Below are 16,303 nucleotides of genomic sequence, written 5' to 3'. Positions count from 1 at the left end.
CTGGTGTGCTTTATAGTTTCCTGGTCGATGACGTCACCCGTCTATGATGTCTCGCTCTTCCATTGCACTGATTATACACGTGCTTCACGACCCAATCACGCAGAGCGTTCCCACCGCGTCTCAACGCAGCATCTCGTTCCCTTGAAAGGGAACCGATAGACTCCCATTCATTCTGCACTCGCCTGCGAGCGCCCCCGCATGGACAGAGACGTGTTACTGCAGCCAGTCCAGAAACTGGAAGTAACCAGACATTGCCAATTCTCTTTTATTAGAAATTCTCTGGATGTACTTTATTTAATACCTTTACTGTTTTTTTGTCTCTCTTAGATGCCATTTGGCTCAAGATAGAGGTCCACGAATGTGCCACATTAAAAAAGGATTCATTCTGCTGCTCACATTGACATTCTTATTGTCTGCCATTATTTACTTCTCTGATTTCTCTCTCAAGATCGCTGTGCCTCCTCGCACCTTGTATACAAACGTAGTAAATCAGATACGCTCCTATTACATGGTTATTAAGTTCCCTTCTGGCCATGATAATCAAACAATATTTTTAGCACCTGCGCCCACACCCAAAGCTCATCAACAAGTCCAACAAAGATCTATACAAATTTCTAAACAAACCACAGACATTTCAGTGCATTATCATGTAGCTCATCCAAGCAACTATCATTTTATTCTGGATGAACCTGAAATATGTAGTCAGTGGGATCCGTTCCTGGTCTTGATGGTCCCTGTGGCGCCCCATCAGGTAGGAGCTCGTAACGCCATCCGGAGCACGTGGGGGAATGAGAGCACAGTCCAGGGAAAAGCAGTGATGACTCTGTTCTTGGTGGGTTTGACTGGAGGATCCGACTCTGAAAAAGCTCAACAGCAGCTGGAGGAAGAGAGCCGACAACACAGAGACCTACTGCAGAGCAACTTTGTGGACTCTTACTTCAACCTGACCATAAAGACAATGGTGATCATGGACTGGTTGGCCACTCGTTGCCCTCAAGCCAATTTCAGTATGAAGGTCGATTCTGACATGTACCTAAACCTGGAAAACCTGATGACTCTCCTATTGGCACCTAACACACCCAGACAGAACTACATCACTGGAATGGTGATGTGGGACCGGCCTGTTGTCAGAAACAAAAATTCAAAATGGTACGTGTCAGAGGAGCTGTACCCCGAACCGAAATACCCCACTTACCTGCTGGGAATGGGATATGTTTTCTCCAATGATCTGCCAGAAAAAATAGTTGAGGCTTCCAAGGAAATAAAGGCCTTCAACATAGAAGACGCATATGTTGGCGCTTGTGTGAAACATGTGGGTATTACACCCTCATCCCCCCCAGACCCCTCACAGTTTAGAGCCTATCTGGGACAATATAATCGAGAGGATTTTCTCAGAGTCATTACAACAATCATAGGATCCCCACAGCAGCTAATATACATCTGGAAGGACGTAAAGAGGCCCACAAAAAGGGACCAAATTTGAGTGTTTAGTGGTTGCCTGAATTTGATTTACATAAGATGCAAGACTGTGATGATGCACAAATGTTTGGAAAAAAAAATCATAATTTTTTTTCAGGATATTTTTGTTTTTATGGCAGACACAATCAGTGAGCTCATTTTTAAAAAAAAATTTTTAAAGACTACTTGTATGTAAAGGTCATTAAGTAAATAGTTATTTATAAATGTATATTTTAACTTATTTTTTCTTTTAGATATGTCTTAACTTATTTTGTCTTTTAGATTATTTCTTTCTAGATTGTCTAATATGTATTATCAATATTATATATAATATGTATAAAGTGTGTGTGTGTGTGTGTGTGTGTGTGTGTGTGTGTGTGTGTGTGTGTGTGTGTGTGTGTGTGTGTGTGTGTGTGTGTGTGTGTGTGTGTGTGTGTGTGTGCGTGTGTGTGTCAAAAGAGTAATAATTGAAAATAAGTTACATTCGAGAATCTTATACTCAACAATACTCAACTTTGTCTTGGCATTCGGGTACAAAATTGTGTTTAATGCTCATACTTGTAACAGAGGATGTCATTCCTATTTTAAAAGTAAATAAAATGTTAAAATGTTGTAAAATGTTTGGGGTATCTGTGAATGTCTCCACTAAAATTTTAAAGATTGACAACCAGTGTTAAGGTGAGCATACAATGTGCGATTTAAGCAAGGTTACCAACTCACACTGTACGTGTATCGCATGCGATGTAAAGCCAAAGCTCACATTTTATGTGCTCACACTATATGGTCCGAACGTCGAGCGGCGACTTCCACTAACCATGATTCTAACATCTAAACCTTACTTCCCTTTTAGGCACTTCCCTTTTTACCTTTTAACACTAGGACAAAATTTACCAAATTGTAGGCTACTCTGTATTGTCTTGGTGTCGATGGAAAATTCTGAAATGTTGACCAGACAATATCAAAAATGCCTAGAATAGTCTCATGACATATTGAGTTATTAACTGATCTTCTAACCCTTGCCTTCATATTTTTTGTCTATTCGAGATAATTTTGCTCATGCCAGTAATAGAGGGGGAGGGGGAGGAGGAGGAGGAGGGGGGGGGGGGCTTGCTTTAACACAAATTGAACCAATCGTATTGAAAGAAGGTGACGCAAGTAAGTTATGAGTTAGTCACATTGATCTTATTATTGTGTCTGTCTTTACCCTATATAAAACCTGATGTAGTCTTCTTTTTTAGAGAGATTCTCTGAGAAATGCTCGAGAACTCTCCCGGCCATGATTAAAGCCTTTAGAGGTCATTTGCTGAAGTCTGTCTGTTGTGATGGTTTTTAATAGATACGATAGTAAACTGTCTTTTAGATCGAATCATTTTTCTGACTCTAAAAATCTGACCTTTAGATTATCTAACCTTATGATAAACTCTTACCTGACTTACCCTTTTAGGCATCCTAACATCCTAACATTTGAACAAATGTACTGTTCGAAACTAGTGAAAACTCATGACTTTGGTTGTGTGAGTGTAAAATGAACAAATATGGGAAATGAACCTGAAACCTTTTGGTTACCTAGTAACGAGAGGGCTTGTCTATGAAGAACCAATCAAATTGTAGGGAAATTATGGAATGTTTCATGTCATTTTTCCATACCCCTATTCTATAAAAACTGTTGTATTTGTGTTTACTGGTGGGATTCTCAATGGAATTTGTCTGAGATCCTCCGGCCTTGTTTCTTCTTGGGTGAGATGCTCTGAGAATTGCTTGAGTACTCTCCTGGCCGTTATTAAAGCATTTAGAGGACACTAACTGAAGTCTGTATGTTTATTATCGCTTTGCAGCAAGTTAGATAGGGAAGAAAGTTAGTTAGAGAAGCAAGAAGTGAGAGATTTAGAACTCGAAGCCAGTTGTCGACGGGAGATGGAGAGCTAGAGTATAAAGTATTAAGTGTCGACGGGAAACGCTTGGGTGTCGATTGGAGACGCCCCAGGTAATTAGGTTCCAGGTACATAGTTAGATTTAGGTTAAATATCTACCACACTGTTTATTATTGCTGCGCAGCAAACTGAAAAGTTAGAGTTAGGGGACTCGGCTGAAGTCGATGAGTAGACTCTCTGGAGTAATAATATTATAGGGAATATCTACAACATTATCCAGAGATATTGTCAAAAGCATCAGCTATTGATATCAATATGTATTAAATTATTATTATTATTAGGGTAGGCCTACTTTTATTATTAAATTGATATTACAAAATATTGCACGGCGGATAATAAAAGATTAGATAGATTAGCTTACTCCTTACTCCTTACTACTTATTATAATCATCTAGGTCTATTATACAATGAATTATAGGTCAATAATAAAAATTATTAACAGTCTAGATTTCCATTACACGAGAGTAGATGTTAAAACTTCATGCTGATTTGTACTCGGCTTTCGCCAAGATAATCACCAACTAAGACGTAGCTTTACAGTAACCTATGCTTCTCCATCCATTTACGCTTCTTTCCATCTAGTGACGTGAATCTTCTGTCTGGTGTTAATACAGTGTATTGCGCGTCAGCACACACAACGGCTGCAACCACAGTGCGGTCCCCCATAACAACCCTCTGGATTGAGCGGAGTAGGGAACATCTCTAGGGTCTTCAAGTGGGCACCTTCCGTCCTCAGTGTTTCGTCGACTAGCCCACGACACCTCAAGAGGGCTCGACAGTGACTCTAGCGTCCCAGAGTCACCCCCCTCCGTCCCCCACTCAACTCAGCCCAGCTTACTGACCTCTACTTCCCTCTTGCTGCTGAGACCTAACCACAATCTCACAATCTCTCCGCAACCCAACCATACGCGCCAACCCGTTTGACTAAGGCTGTCGAGCCCCACTGGTGCGTTAATATGCAGTTTCAGTGGCAACGGTTCCGTATGGCATACCACCTACCACAAAACACAATATCTGCCCAACCACCCGTCATTCACGCAATATATACAGGAACGTAATGACTGTAAATACTACAACCTATACAAATAAACCAACAGTTGCTGCTGAGACCTAACCACAATCTCACCGCAACCCAACCATACGCGCCAACCCGTTTGACTAAGGCTGTCGAGCCCCACTGGTGCGTTAATATGCAGTTTCAGTGGCAACGGTTCCGTATGGCATACCACCTACCACAAAACACAATATCTGCCCAACCACCCGTCATTCACGCAATATATACAGGAACGTAATGACTGTAAATACTATACAACCTATACAAATAAACCAACAGTTGCTGCTGAGACCTAACCACAATCTCACAATCTCTCCGCAACCCAACCATATGCGCCAACCCGTTTGACTAAGGCTGTCGAGCCCCACTGGTGCGTTAATATGCAGTTTCAGTGGCAATGGTTCCGTATGGCATACCACCTACCGCAAAACACAATATCTGCCCAACCACCCGTCATTCACGCAATATACACAGGAACTATTATATTAACTATAATAGGCTATGTCGGAACACTGCAATAATCAGTCATCAATGACAACTACGTTTTCACTTACTTTCACATTTATTGGCTGCAAGAGAAGGTTAAGAAAGAAATTAAGAATTAGGAAGTTATATACCGTCATCAGCATATGTTGAAGTAGGATCTAGTATCTCTTGTTGTTTCTGAAAGAATATGCCCCGAAAGCTCATCAGTTCTTACTTTCACTTTCTGTAGTGAATAATTTAATGGGGTTTGAGACTTCTTCACCGGCATAACTCCAGCTCAAAGTTTGCACATTGCTTGTGTGATATCCACTCACTCGCCGGCATGGTTTAAAATAATTCAGGGTACGCATTTAACCGTGGTCCCCTAGAATAGGGAGCGAGACGCTGTGTCCCCAAGGGGTCGCAAAGGGGAATGCCTCCGGCATGTCTGGTGTCTGAAGCATGAGTCTAATCATGACAATGAACTTGAGTTTGGCAGGTGGCAGCCTATGACGTCATCACCGGTGTGACCGTGAGCAAAAACCGGCACCTGTGAAATACTTAATCCACTTCTTGTCTAAAGGAGACGTGTGCAGGAATGCCAGAAGCATGTCAAAGGGATGCAGCGTCTCGTTCCCTATTCTCAGGGAACAAAAGGGAATTCGTGCTGCATCCCTATGGGGAACGGAATACCCACACCGCCACACTGAAGGGATGAGGTAAAACCAGTAACGTACCGTGGGGTTTCAGTCAGGGCCTTCAGTAACGACGCAAACCCCCCGCAACCCAATCCCCCCGACACCACACACCACCACACACGCGGATACAAAATAAAATCCCAATGCAATACTGCATAAGCGTAACACCATCGAGACAGTTGATCTTCAATCACACTGTGGATTATAACTGTACGTTCACACCGCCGCCGACTTGAGCTGCAAAGAAGCTCTGGCCGCCCTGCCAAGGACGCTTGTCAAAAAGCTTGTTGACGCTTTGGCCGCTCGTAGTAGGGAGAAGAGACGTGTCACAACATTAAATGTAATTAACAGAAAAAACAAGCATTACATTGAAGAAACCTTTTATAATGACAGCAATATAACCGTTTTGGTCACATTTGATCAGGGGAAAAAAGAATAATTAGCTATTTTTATTATTATTTGCATTAGTGCAATTGGTCAAATCGGTGTTACCGTGAGCAAATGTGGTCAGCCATGCAAATGTGGACGCCTGTATGAAGGCTACCTGTGTCCTGCATAATTTCCTGAGGAGGACCCCCAAGACACCAACCAGGGACACTGCAAGACATGCAGGACCACCACCAGCTGCAGACAGGGATGTTGCTTGCCCACAGGCAGTAACCCGAGTGGGCAGCAACAGCTCCGCACGGGAGGCCATCCGTGTCCGTGAGACATACAGGTCCTTCTCAAAAAATTAGCATATTGTGATAAAGTTCATTATTTTCAATGATGTAATGATAAAAATTAAACTTTAATATATTTTAGATTCATTGCACACCAACTGAAATATTTCAGGTCTTTTATTGTTTTAATACTGATGATTTTGGCATACAGCTCATGAAAACCCAAAATTCCTATCTCAAAAAATTAGCATATCATGAAAAGGGTCTCTAAACAAGCTATTAACCGAATCATCTGAATCAACTAATTAACTCTAAACACCTGCAAAAGATTCCTGAGGCTTTTAAAAACTCCCAAGCCTGTTTCATTACTCAAAACCGCAATCATGGGTAAGACTGCCGACCTGACTGCTGTCCAGAAGGCCATCATTGACACCCTCATGCAAGAGGGTAAGACACAGAAAGAAATTTCTGAACAAATAGGCTGTTCCCAGAGTGCTGTATCAAGGCACCTCAGTTGGAAGTCTCTGGGAAGGAAAAAGTGTGGCAAAAAACGCTGCACAACGAGAAGAGGTGACCGGACCCTGAGGAAGATTGTGGAGAAGGACCGATTCCAGACCTTGGGGGACCTGCGGAAGCAGTGGACTGAGTCTGGAGTAGAAACATCCAGAGCCACCGTGCACAGGCGTGTGCAGGAAATGGCCTACAGGTGCCGCATTCCCCAGGTCAAGCCACTTTTGAACCAGAAACAGCGGCAGAAGCCCCTGACCTGGGCTACAGAGAAGCAGCACTGGACTTCAGGCATTTTGGCATTTCCTTCTCCCCAGTCTTCCTCCAGACTCTGGCACCTTGATTTCCGAATGACATGCAAAATTTGCTTTCATCCGGAAAAAGTTCTTTGGACCACTGAGCAACAGTCCAGTCCTGCTTCTCTGTAGCCCAGGTCAGGCGCTTCTGCCGCTGTTTCTGGTTCAAAAGTGGCTTGACCTGGGGAATGCGGCACCTGTAGCCCATTTCCTGCACACGCCTGTGCACGGTGGCTCTGGATGTTTCTACTCCAGACTCAGTCCACTGCTTCCACAGGTCCCCCAAGGTCTGGAATCGGACCTTCTCCACAATCTTTTTCCTTCCCACAGACTTCTACATTTTTACAGATTTTAACATTTGGGCTTATAAACTATATGTAATGGAGATGGAACACTATGTGTTTGGTATCTATAGATTCAGAAGACCCTAAGCTAACATAAGCACACATGTAATATGTTTATAAAGGAAATATGAGTGAAAATGTACCATAAACTAGAGAATTTCAAAAACGGAAATTAGATTTTTGGCATTTATTTTTCTGTAAATCACACATCACACAACAATAGTGAACAGTTTTTGAACAAAAAATATATTTGTCAAAGCCTTTGCTTGACAGACATGTGTAATTGTTAAATAAAATGTGTAAAGAACAATGAAAAATTTAACTTTATTTACAAATAGTCCCAGCCGTTTTTCTTAGGAATGTACAGAATTTTCTAAGCAATGCTTTCTCCTCGTCACTCTCCAGTAATTGTTCCAGAGCTTGTTCCACCGTAAATCGTTTACTGCTTGCGATCATAAAAGTGCTAAAAATAATGCTATAATTGTATGTGTATATATATATATATTATAATTGTTCTGTCTCTCTGTCATATCTCTGTGCGCTCTCGCTCCGTAAAGCCTTGTTTATACTCGACGCGTCCGTTTGCTTTCTGTCATCTCTGCCACTCAACGCTGTTTGCGTAATAGTATATAGTACCACCCCTTGCAAGGCTACAGAGTCCTCCGATTTGCTAGAATACGTCATGGTAACCTTCCTCTGATTGGGTAAGAAAAATATTACTCCATCGGCAATTTTTCCATTGGTTGTTGCTCGTGAATCTGCCAAACAACATCGAATTCATTGGACTTTGACGAAGTGGTATTGCGCAACAAAGAAGTGTGTATACAAGCCGGGTAAGTTTGTTATCACTGTTTTCAGCGGAATCTGAGGAAGACGGCAAAAAAGACCGCACCTCTCTATCATTAATAGTTTTTAAGATAATTACACATTTGTAAAAGTATGTCATTTTGGGCAGTACCGCCCAATCCGTCCCCTGAGGGTTAATATCTCGTTTAGAGACCCTTTCCATGATATGCTAATTTTTTGAGATAGGAATTTTGGGTTTTCATGAGCTGTATGCCAAAATCATCAGTATTAAAATAATAAAAGACCTGAAATATTTCAGTTGGTGTGTAATGAATCTAAAATATATGAAATTTTGATTTTTTATCATTACATTATGGAAAATAATGAACTTTATCATAATATGCTAATTTTTTGAGAAGGACCCTCTATACCTCCTATTTCTCCACCAAGGGAGCTGTCAGCTGGCAACCTGGAGTATTCGTTCGGGTCACATGACGTCACTGTAGCTTTGCGCCGCCATCTTGACGACCGACGGTCTCAGTAATATGCAATATGTTGTGCAGTTATTTTATTCTATACCAAAAGAAAAGGATAGAAGAAATGTCTCATGTTGTATGAATGTCTCATATTGTATCATGTTTCATCTTTCTGTGCGCACACCCCCGACCTGAAGCGTGCAGCCATAGACCCCTATACAGCGCGCGAGTAATGAATTGAGCTCTGTTTCATGTCTGAATGTCCAAATAAACACAACATTATGTTTAAATGTCCGTTTTGGAGAGTATTCACGTAAAATATGTCGGTTATGTCTTAAACAGAGTTGTCATCCAGTCTCTTTGGTAGAGAGAGAGAGAGAGAGAGAGAGAGAGAGAGAGACGAGGAAAACAAACAAACATGCAAATGGAAATTATAATGGACGGAAAAATTATCGAGCTCATTTTTTTAATCGTGCGATTAATTGATTTATTGACTATCGCGACAGGCCTAATCCAGATTAATGACAGCTAGCCGTGAGCCAAGCTAGCCACATAGCTAGCTAACAATTGGCTACCTAGTAGGAGCAAACTACCACCAAAATCATACATTTGAATTTTTTTTATAATACCTACATTCCCCATGATTAAATATAAATCCTTGGTGGCCAGGTGCCGCACTTTTACGCAGAGGTGTCAAGTCCAGGTTCAGAAAGTAAAATTCCTCCTTAGTATTTTGTTCCAATCACGTGGATTTGCTAATTAGCACAGTTTTTCAGCCAGGAGATAGAACTAATTAGTGAAATCAGCTGGCTGAGTTAATGGGTGGAATAAACATATGGCAGGACTTTTACTTTCTGACCCCTGGAATTGACACCTCTGCTTTTACGTTTGTTACCCATCCAGCAACAGTATACTGATACGCGTCTGTACTCTTGAAAGCCTTCAACGAGCGATCCCCACTGTATGGGGAGGGGTTATGTACAAGATGAATATATATAACATGGAAGGCAAATTGGCAGATAATAAAGGACAAAAGAAGACTGGGGGTAAATAAATAAGGATCGGAGCCTAAAATTTAAATGCTATCCAGGTATCTCTGTCTTTCTCTCTCATTCAAATGGGCAGTTTGGGCGGCCATACTGGGCGAGATCGGTCGTCAATATGGCGGTGTTCTATTTCTAGTGATGTAGGTGGCATCTATGATTAAAACCCCCATCCACACGGAGACACGTTTAGCTATATACGTTAAAAAAATGTTGATCGTATCTGCGTTTCGTTCTGACGGATCCGGTGTTTTGGGAGACTGAAACCGCTATTTTTTGAAACCGGGTCCCAGAGTGGATAAATCTGAAAACAACCCCCGTGCGCTTTCGTGTGTACGGCCAATCTGTATATTTTGTGAAACGATGATGTCATCACCCCACTGGTCGACTAGTCAGACACGCTAAATCAGTAGCCTAACATCAACAACAACTGCCGACTACATGCTTGTGTCCGTGCTTCAGAAGCTACTGAGCCTCTTTTATTTCTTTATTTATTATTTAGCCCTACTTTAATCTATTTTATTTTATTTAGCTATTTCTTTTACTTCTTTATTTATTTACATTTCTTTCTTATGCTATGATGCTTGTATTTTGTCTGATTAAGACATTTCGTATTTCATATTTATGTTTAAATAATGTTATTTTTTCCATTTCATGTTGAATATATGAAAAGTGAACAGTATGAGTAGCCTAATCATAAGATGCGCAATATCGAGAGACATCATTTTGACCACTTCATTAAAAGTTGTTTTGTATAAAGACTTTCTTTAAAGTTAATTTTGTTTTGTATAAATTGTATCTTTAATCAATGTTTCATCAACCAATTGCCTGGATTTTAATAAATAAGAAGCAAATATAGCAGACAATATAATCAGGGCATGGAGGCACTGACCCGATAACTTGCATTGCTCGTGAACTGGAGCTTGTCTCATAAATGAACAGAAACTCAGAAATATATCTATAGAGAGCTTGAAATGTCTATTTTTAAAGGACAAGTTCGGTATTTTACACTTAAAGCCCTGTTTTAAGATTTTTTCTGATGAAATAGAACGGTTAAACTTTGGACAAATGTCTCACACAAAAATCGCTGCAAAAGATGCTTTCCAACAGGTTTCTGTGAGGTACGGTGAGGCAAAAACTACGATAAAACATGTTGGAAAGCATCTTTTGCAGCGATTTTTGTGTGAGCATATCAGTGAACACCCCAGACCACTCGGTGAGTTTCACGTCTTTGTAAACTAAAGTTTAATGCGTTTTATGAATGATTCTTCCAGTGGCCCTATGAGGTGGGGGGTGCTAACACAGAAACCGAAAATTCTCGGGACAGCAGAATTTGTCCAAATTTCAATCTTAACCGTTCTATTTCATCAGAAACGATCTTAAAACAGGGCTTTAAGTGTCAAAACAATTCAAAACTAAAAGAAACAAACAACTCTCTTATAATCCGTATGAAGTGTGCATTTCTCTCTGTAGGCACCTTCACAATACTGCGAAGGTGGCGAGTCAGCATCGTCACAAAAAAACACTAGTCTATTAATAAACAATTAAAAATGTCTCCTTGTTATATTTGACACATTCATAATGATTAGGCTATTTGCCGGTTCTTTGTGGCAAGCTTTATGTGTCTGCTAACTAATCGAATATCGTGACTCATCCCTATTTTGTACCAGGCCATTTATGGTTTTTAATATTGTTCAATAAAGTTCTTGGTAAAAAAGAAAAAAAAGAAAAGAAGCTACTGTGCCAAATATTATTGTATACAGCTTGTATATATAATAAGTTTTCTTCTCTGTTTTTAGTGTATCTGTGTCAGAATTACAGAGCCTCGTACTGGTCTGGCATGTAAACTACATCGGTTTGAGTCGTTTCAGTGGTTTCGTGTGTACGGAGATATTTCTTGAGACGCCGCCGTGTTTACAGAATTTTTTTTAGAACGAGGAAAAAAAACATTGGATAGGGAAAGCTCTGGCTTCGTGTGGATGTGGCCTTAAAGCCTAGTGCTACAAATGGCTCTTTTAAGAGCCACCAATTACATTTAAAGCATAGGCTAGTTTCCACTTCACTTTCACTTTTAAACTATATAACATGGATTTAAAAATAATATGAAACACACAGCCATGAATGTTGAAAATATTTTTGTGCATTTATTTTAAATTATTAAAATGTATTTAAAATTTATTACAATATTTATAAAAAATATAATAATAATAATTCATACAACGTAACTTTTTTTATTATTAAGCTAGTTGATGAAAATGCTTGCATAGCGACAAAACATTTACAAAAACTTGGTCCCAACAGGGCCTTTAACGTCAACATGTTGAACAAGCTATGCATTAAACAGACAGACGTGAAAGTGGTTCCTCACTGGAACTTCCACTGTTACTAACACCCCTCACAGTGTTGCCAACTGCACCCCGTTCCTCACTGCACTTCCTGTGTGAATGGTAAATACCCTGTTCCGCTCAGTGCTTCATAGTTACCCTCAGTGAAGTGCCGCACAAAACCTTTTCCGGCCTTGGTCAGCCCATCCAGCTTAGGTCAAGATCTTCCTTTTAAAATGATCTCTTTCTTCTCTCTTGAAAAAGGCACACGAAGGAGATCGTCAACAGGATTGGTAAGAGGTGTGAAGGCAGCGGCCATAGCTCAGTTCACTGACATTGCTCACAACCCGCCGAATGACACGTTGGCTAATGACACGTCAGTCAAAGTTATGATCAAATGGGAAATGGCAGCTTTAACGGAAAGGTAGCTATACTACTAGTGCTGGTCCACGGAGCTGTGATGCGTTTAGATGACCATATGTAAAATCCAGCTCAGCCTTACAAAAAATAACCATATTCTTTATGGAAATATAATCGTAAAAATGAAAATATATATATTTTACATATTATATTATATTATAATTATATTTTAGATTTTGACAGGGCCAGCAGAGAAGGCCCTGATGCCTCTGGTTAAAACAGTGACCAAGGAGGCTTGCAGAGAGTTTAACAACCAAGATTGCAGGACAGAGGCCTTAAGGAGATCTAGCTACATCCAAAGCCTGTCAGGGAGGCCTAGATAGGGCCTAGCTGTCACGGAAATACTGATCCAATGTTTCCTTCTCGTCTCGTGTTTATGTTGTGATATGAAAGCACGTGTGTAGTGGGCGTGATTGTGTTGTCATTCCTTGATCCGCTCCAGCTGATCATCATCATTCATCACCAGCTGCTGTTAATCTCCCTCACTGCTTAAATACTCACCGTCATCTCATTCCCTTTGTCAGATCGTTGTTTGATGTCCTGGATATCGGTGTTGAGTCTTGTTCCTGGTTTTCCCGTCATCGTGTTCCTGTGGATTGTCGTCTTGGTGTTGGATCGTTTCGTCTCGTCTTGGCACTTCACTGCACGAGGATTCACGGCACTTTGACCATCGAAGTCCCTGCGTTATCTGTCCACACCCGTGTCTATCCTGAGCCTGTCTACTGTTCCTTATTAAATTGTCGAATACTGCAATTGCTTCCTGTTCTCCTTTACCGATCATGACAGAACGATCTGACCGTTCCAGGGAAGCAGCAGGAGAGACACCTACCTCGCTGGATGAGTTCGTCCACCACAGCGTCATAAGATTGGACTCTCACGAGAGGAACATCAACGACACGGGTCGTGCGATTCAAGCTTTGGTAACGCAGGTGTCCGAGCTCACCCAGCAGGTCCAACTTCTTCGTGCTCCCACTGCGCCGCCCACACCAGCCGTTCCCCCCACACCACCGGATTTCCCCGCGCCATCTGAGCCACGCCTACCGGTTCCGGAACCCTATGCGGGTGAGTCAACTTACTGTCGTGCATTTCTGACAAGATGTTCCATGCATTTCGCTCTACAGCCCAGAACGTTCCATAGCGAACAAGCCAAGGTGGCTTTTGTCATCACGTTACTGACCGGAAAGGCGGCGTTATGAGGAACGGCGGTGTGGGAGAATCAAGACCCTTGCTGCGCCTCGTTCCAAACTCTCTCCGCAGAGATGAGACGAGTTTTTGACAGAGCCGTCGCGGGGAGAGAGGCCGCCAGGGTGCTGGCCGACCTTCGTCAGGGGGAGAGGTCGGTCTCGGACTTTTCCATCGAGTTCCGAACCCTGGCGGACGAATGTCATTGGAACGAGGAGGCGCAGTGGGACATGTTCCTGCATGGGTTGGCTGACCGCGTCCAACGAGAGATCTACGCCCTGGACCTACCCACGTCGTTAAACGGTCTCATCGAGCTGGCACTACGGGTGGATGCGCGACTTTCCCGAGTCGGAGGCAGAGTGGCATCCAACCGTCCTCCTGGAGGGATTGAGGGACAACGGTCCAGCGGCAGGGACGTGGTCAGCCCCGTCTTCGATCACGAACCCATGCAGGTGGGTCGAGCTCGGCTTCCCCGGGAGGAGAGGGAGAGGCGGAGGTCCCAGGGCCTTTGCCTATATTGTGGAGGTTCGGGACATTTCGCGTACAGCTGCCCGGTAAAAGGCCAAGCCCGATAGTAAGTATGAGGCTACTATCGGGTGGGATCTCCGCCGAGAAGACCTCATCCACATCTACACTCCTCCCGGTAAGACAAAGATGGTCAACTCACCAGCACGATTGTCAGGCACTTCTGGACTCTGGGGCTGAAGGTAATTTCATGGACAGTATGTTTGCACACAAGTTTCAAATTCCACTCAGACCACTCACTCAGAAGATTGCTGTACACGCACTAAATGGCCAAGAACTTCCCACCATCTCATTCACCACTGAAGATATCACCCTCATCACTTCTGGCAATCACACCGAGACTATTTTTTTTTATATTCTGGATTCACCGTTGGCACCTGTCGTTCTTGGTCACCCCTGGCTCATCCGTCACAACCCCTGAGTGGACTGGCAGCACAAGGCTATACTGGAGTGGAGCAAGGAATGTCATAAGTCTTGTCTTGTGTCTGCGTGTTCGTCTGTGCCTGTTTTTGTGTTTCAGGAGGAAGCAGGGGATCTGTCTAACGTGCCTGAGGAGTATCATGACCTGAAGGAAGTGTTCAGTAAGTCTAGGGCTGCTTCTCTCCCTCCTCATCGTCCCTATGACTGTGCTATAGAGTTAATGCCAGGTAAGTCTCCGCCTAAAGGCAAGTTATACTCGCTTTCTATTCCAGAAAGGGAGGCTATGGAGAAATATATTTCTGATTCTCTGGCAACCAAATTCATCCGGCCTTCCTCTTCACCAGCGGGGGCGGGGTTCTTTTTTGCGGGGAAGAAGGATGGAGCTCTGCGACCTTGTATTGATTACCGAGGGTTGAATAACATCACGGTAAAGAATACTTATCCTTTGCCGCTTTGTTTCAGCTCCCATCCTCGTTGCCCCTGACTATTCACGGCAGTTCGTGGTGGAGGTCGATGCGTCAGAGGTGGGGGTAGGAGCAGTTCTGTCCCAGCGCTCTCCCACAGACGATAAGATGCATCCTTTCGCGTTTTTTTCTCACCGATTATCCCCAGCCGAACGCAATTACGACATTGGTAACAGGGAGTTGTTGGCAGTCAAGTTAGCGTTGGAAGAATGGCGACATTGGTTAGAGGGTTCGGGGGTACCTTTTATCGTCTGGACCGACCACAAGAACTTAGAGTACATCAGAACCGCCAAAAGATTGAACTCCAGGCAGGCTCAGTGGGCACTTTTTTTCGGTCGTTTTGATTTTTCTCTCTCGTACCGCCCGGGTTCTAAAAACATCAAACCCGATTCTTTGTCTCGTATTTTTGATCGCTCCGAACGCCCGTCTACTCCCGAGTGCATTTTACCGGAGACCCTATTTGTTTCCACACTCGTATGGGAGATCGAATCGAAGGTCAAGAAGGTCTTAGAAGGGGTAACGCCTCCGCCCGAATGTCCACTGAGTCGGTTATTTGTGCCGGAGAGATTAAGGTCAGACGTTATCCGGTGGGGCCACTGTTCCAACATAGCTTGTCATCCAGGAGTTAATCGTACTAAGTTTTTAGTTAAGCAACGATTCTGGTGGCCACTTATGGCTCGTGACATTCACAGTTTTGTTTTGGCTTGCTCGGTTTGTGCCACTGGTAAGACTTCCAATCGACCCCAAAATGGGCTCCTCCAACCGCTGCCAGTCCCTTCGAGACCCTGGTCCCATATCGCTCTAGATTTTATCACCGCCCTCCCACCCTCCCAGGGTAACACTGTCATTTTGACAGTGGTGGACCGGTTCTCGAAGGCGGCTCACTTTATTCCCTTACCCAAATTACCCTCAGCTAAGGAGACAGCGTTGACAGTCGTTGACCACGTCTTTCGCTTACATGGCCTCCCGATGGACGTGGTCTCTGACAGAGGACCCCAATTTGTGTCCAAATTTTGGCAGGAATTTTGTAAATTACTGGGGGCGACGGTTAGTCTGTCTTCAGGGTTTCACCCTCAGAGCAATGGTCAGACCGAGAGAGCCAACCAAGATCTGGAGAGAGTGTTACGATGTTTGGTATCCAAGAATCCTTCCTCATGGAGCCAACAACTGTCCATGGTGGAGTACGCCCACAACACCTTACCAGTGTCGGCCACGGGCCTCTCTCCGTTTGAGTGTAGTGTAGGTTAC

At 43.0% G+C, this 16,303-nt stretch overlaps 1 protein-coding gene across 1 annotated transcript; it reads left to right on the top strand.

Moving 5' to 3' along the window:
* The first annotated feature begins 335 nt into the window (after positions 1–335).
* b3galt10.1 (beta-1,3-galactosyltransferase 10, tandem duplicate 1) lies at positions 336–1,487 on the top strand. Its single transcript, XM_077225775.1, has one exon. It carries the CDS (start codon positions 359–361, stop codon positions 1,481–1,483), a length of 1,125 nt encoding a protein of 374 aa, XP_077081890.1. The 5' UTR covers positions 336–358; the 3' UTR covers positions 1,484–1,487.
* The last annotated feature ends 14,816 nt before the right edge of the window (positions 1,488–16,303 follow it).

Source organism: Siphateles boraxobius, unplaced genomic scaffold (genome assembly GCF_051911475.1).
Source record: "Siphateles boraxobius isolate OS27281-9 unplaced genomic scaffold, OSU_SipBor_1 13, whole genome shotgun sequence".
In the NCBI taxonomy this organism is placed as follows: Eukaryota; Metazoa; Chordata; class Actinopteri; order Cypriniformes; family Leuciscidae; genus Siphateles; species Siphateles boraxobius.
This window is presented reverse-complemented; position numbering and strand designations above follow the sequence as displayed.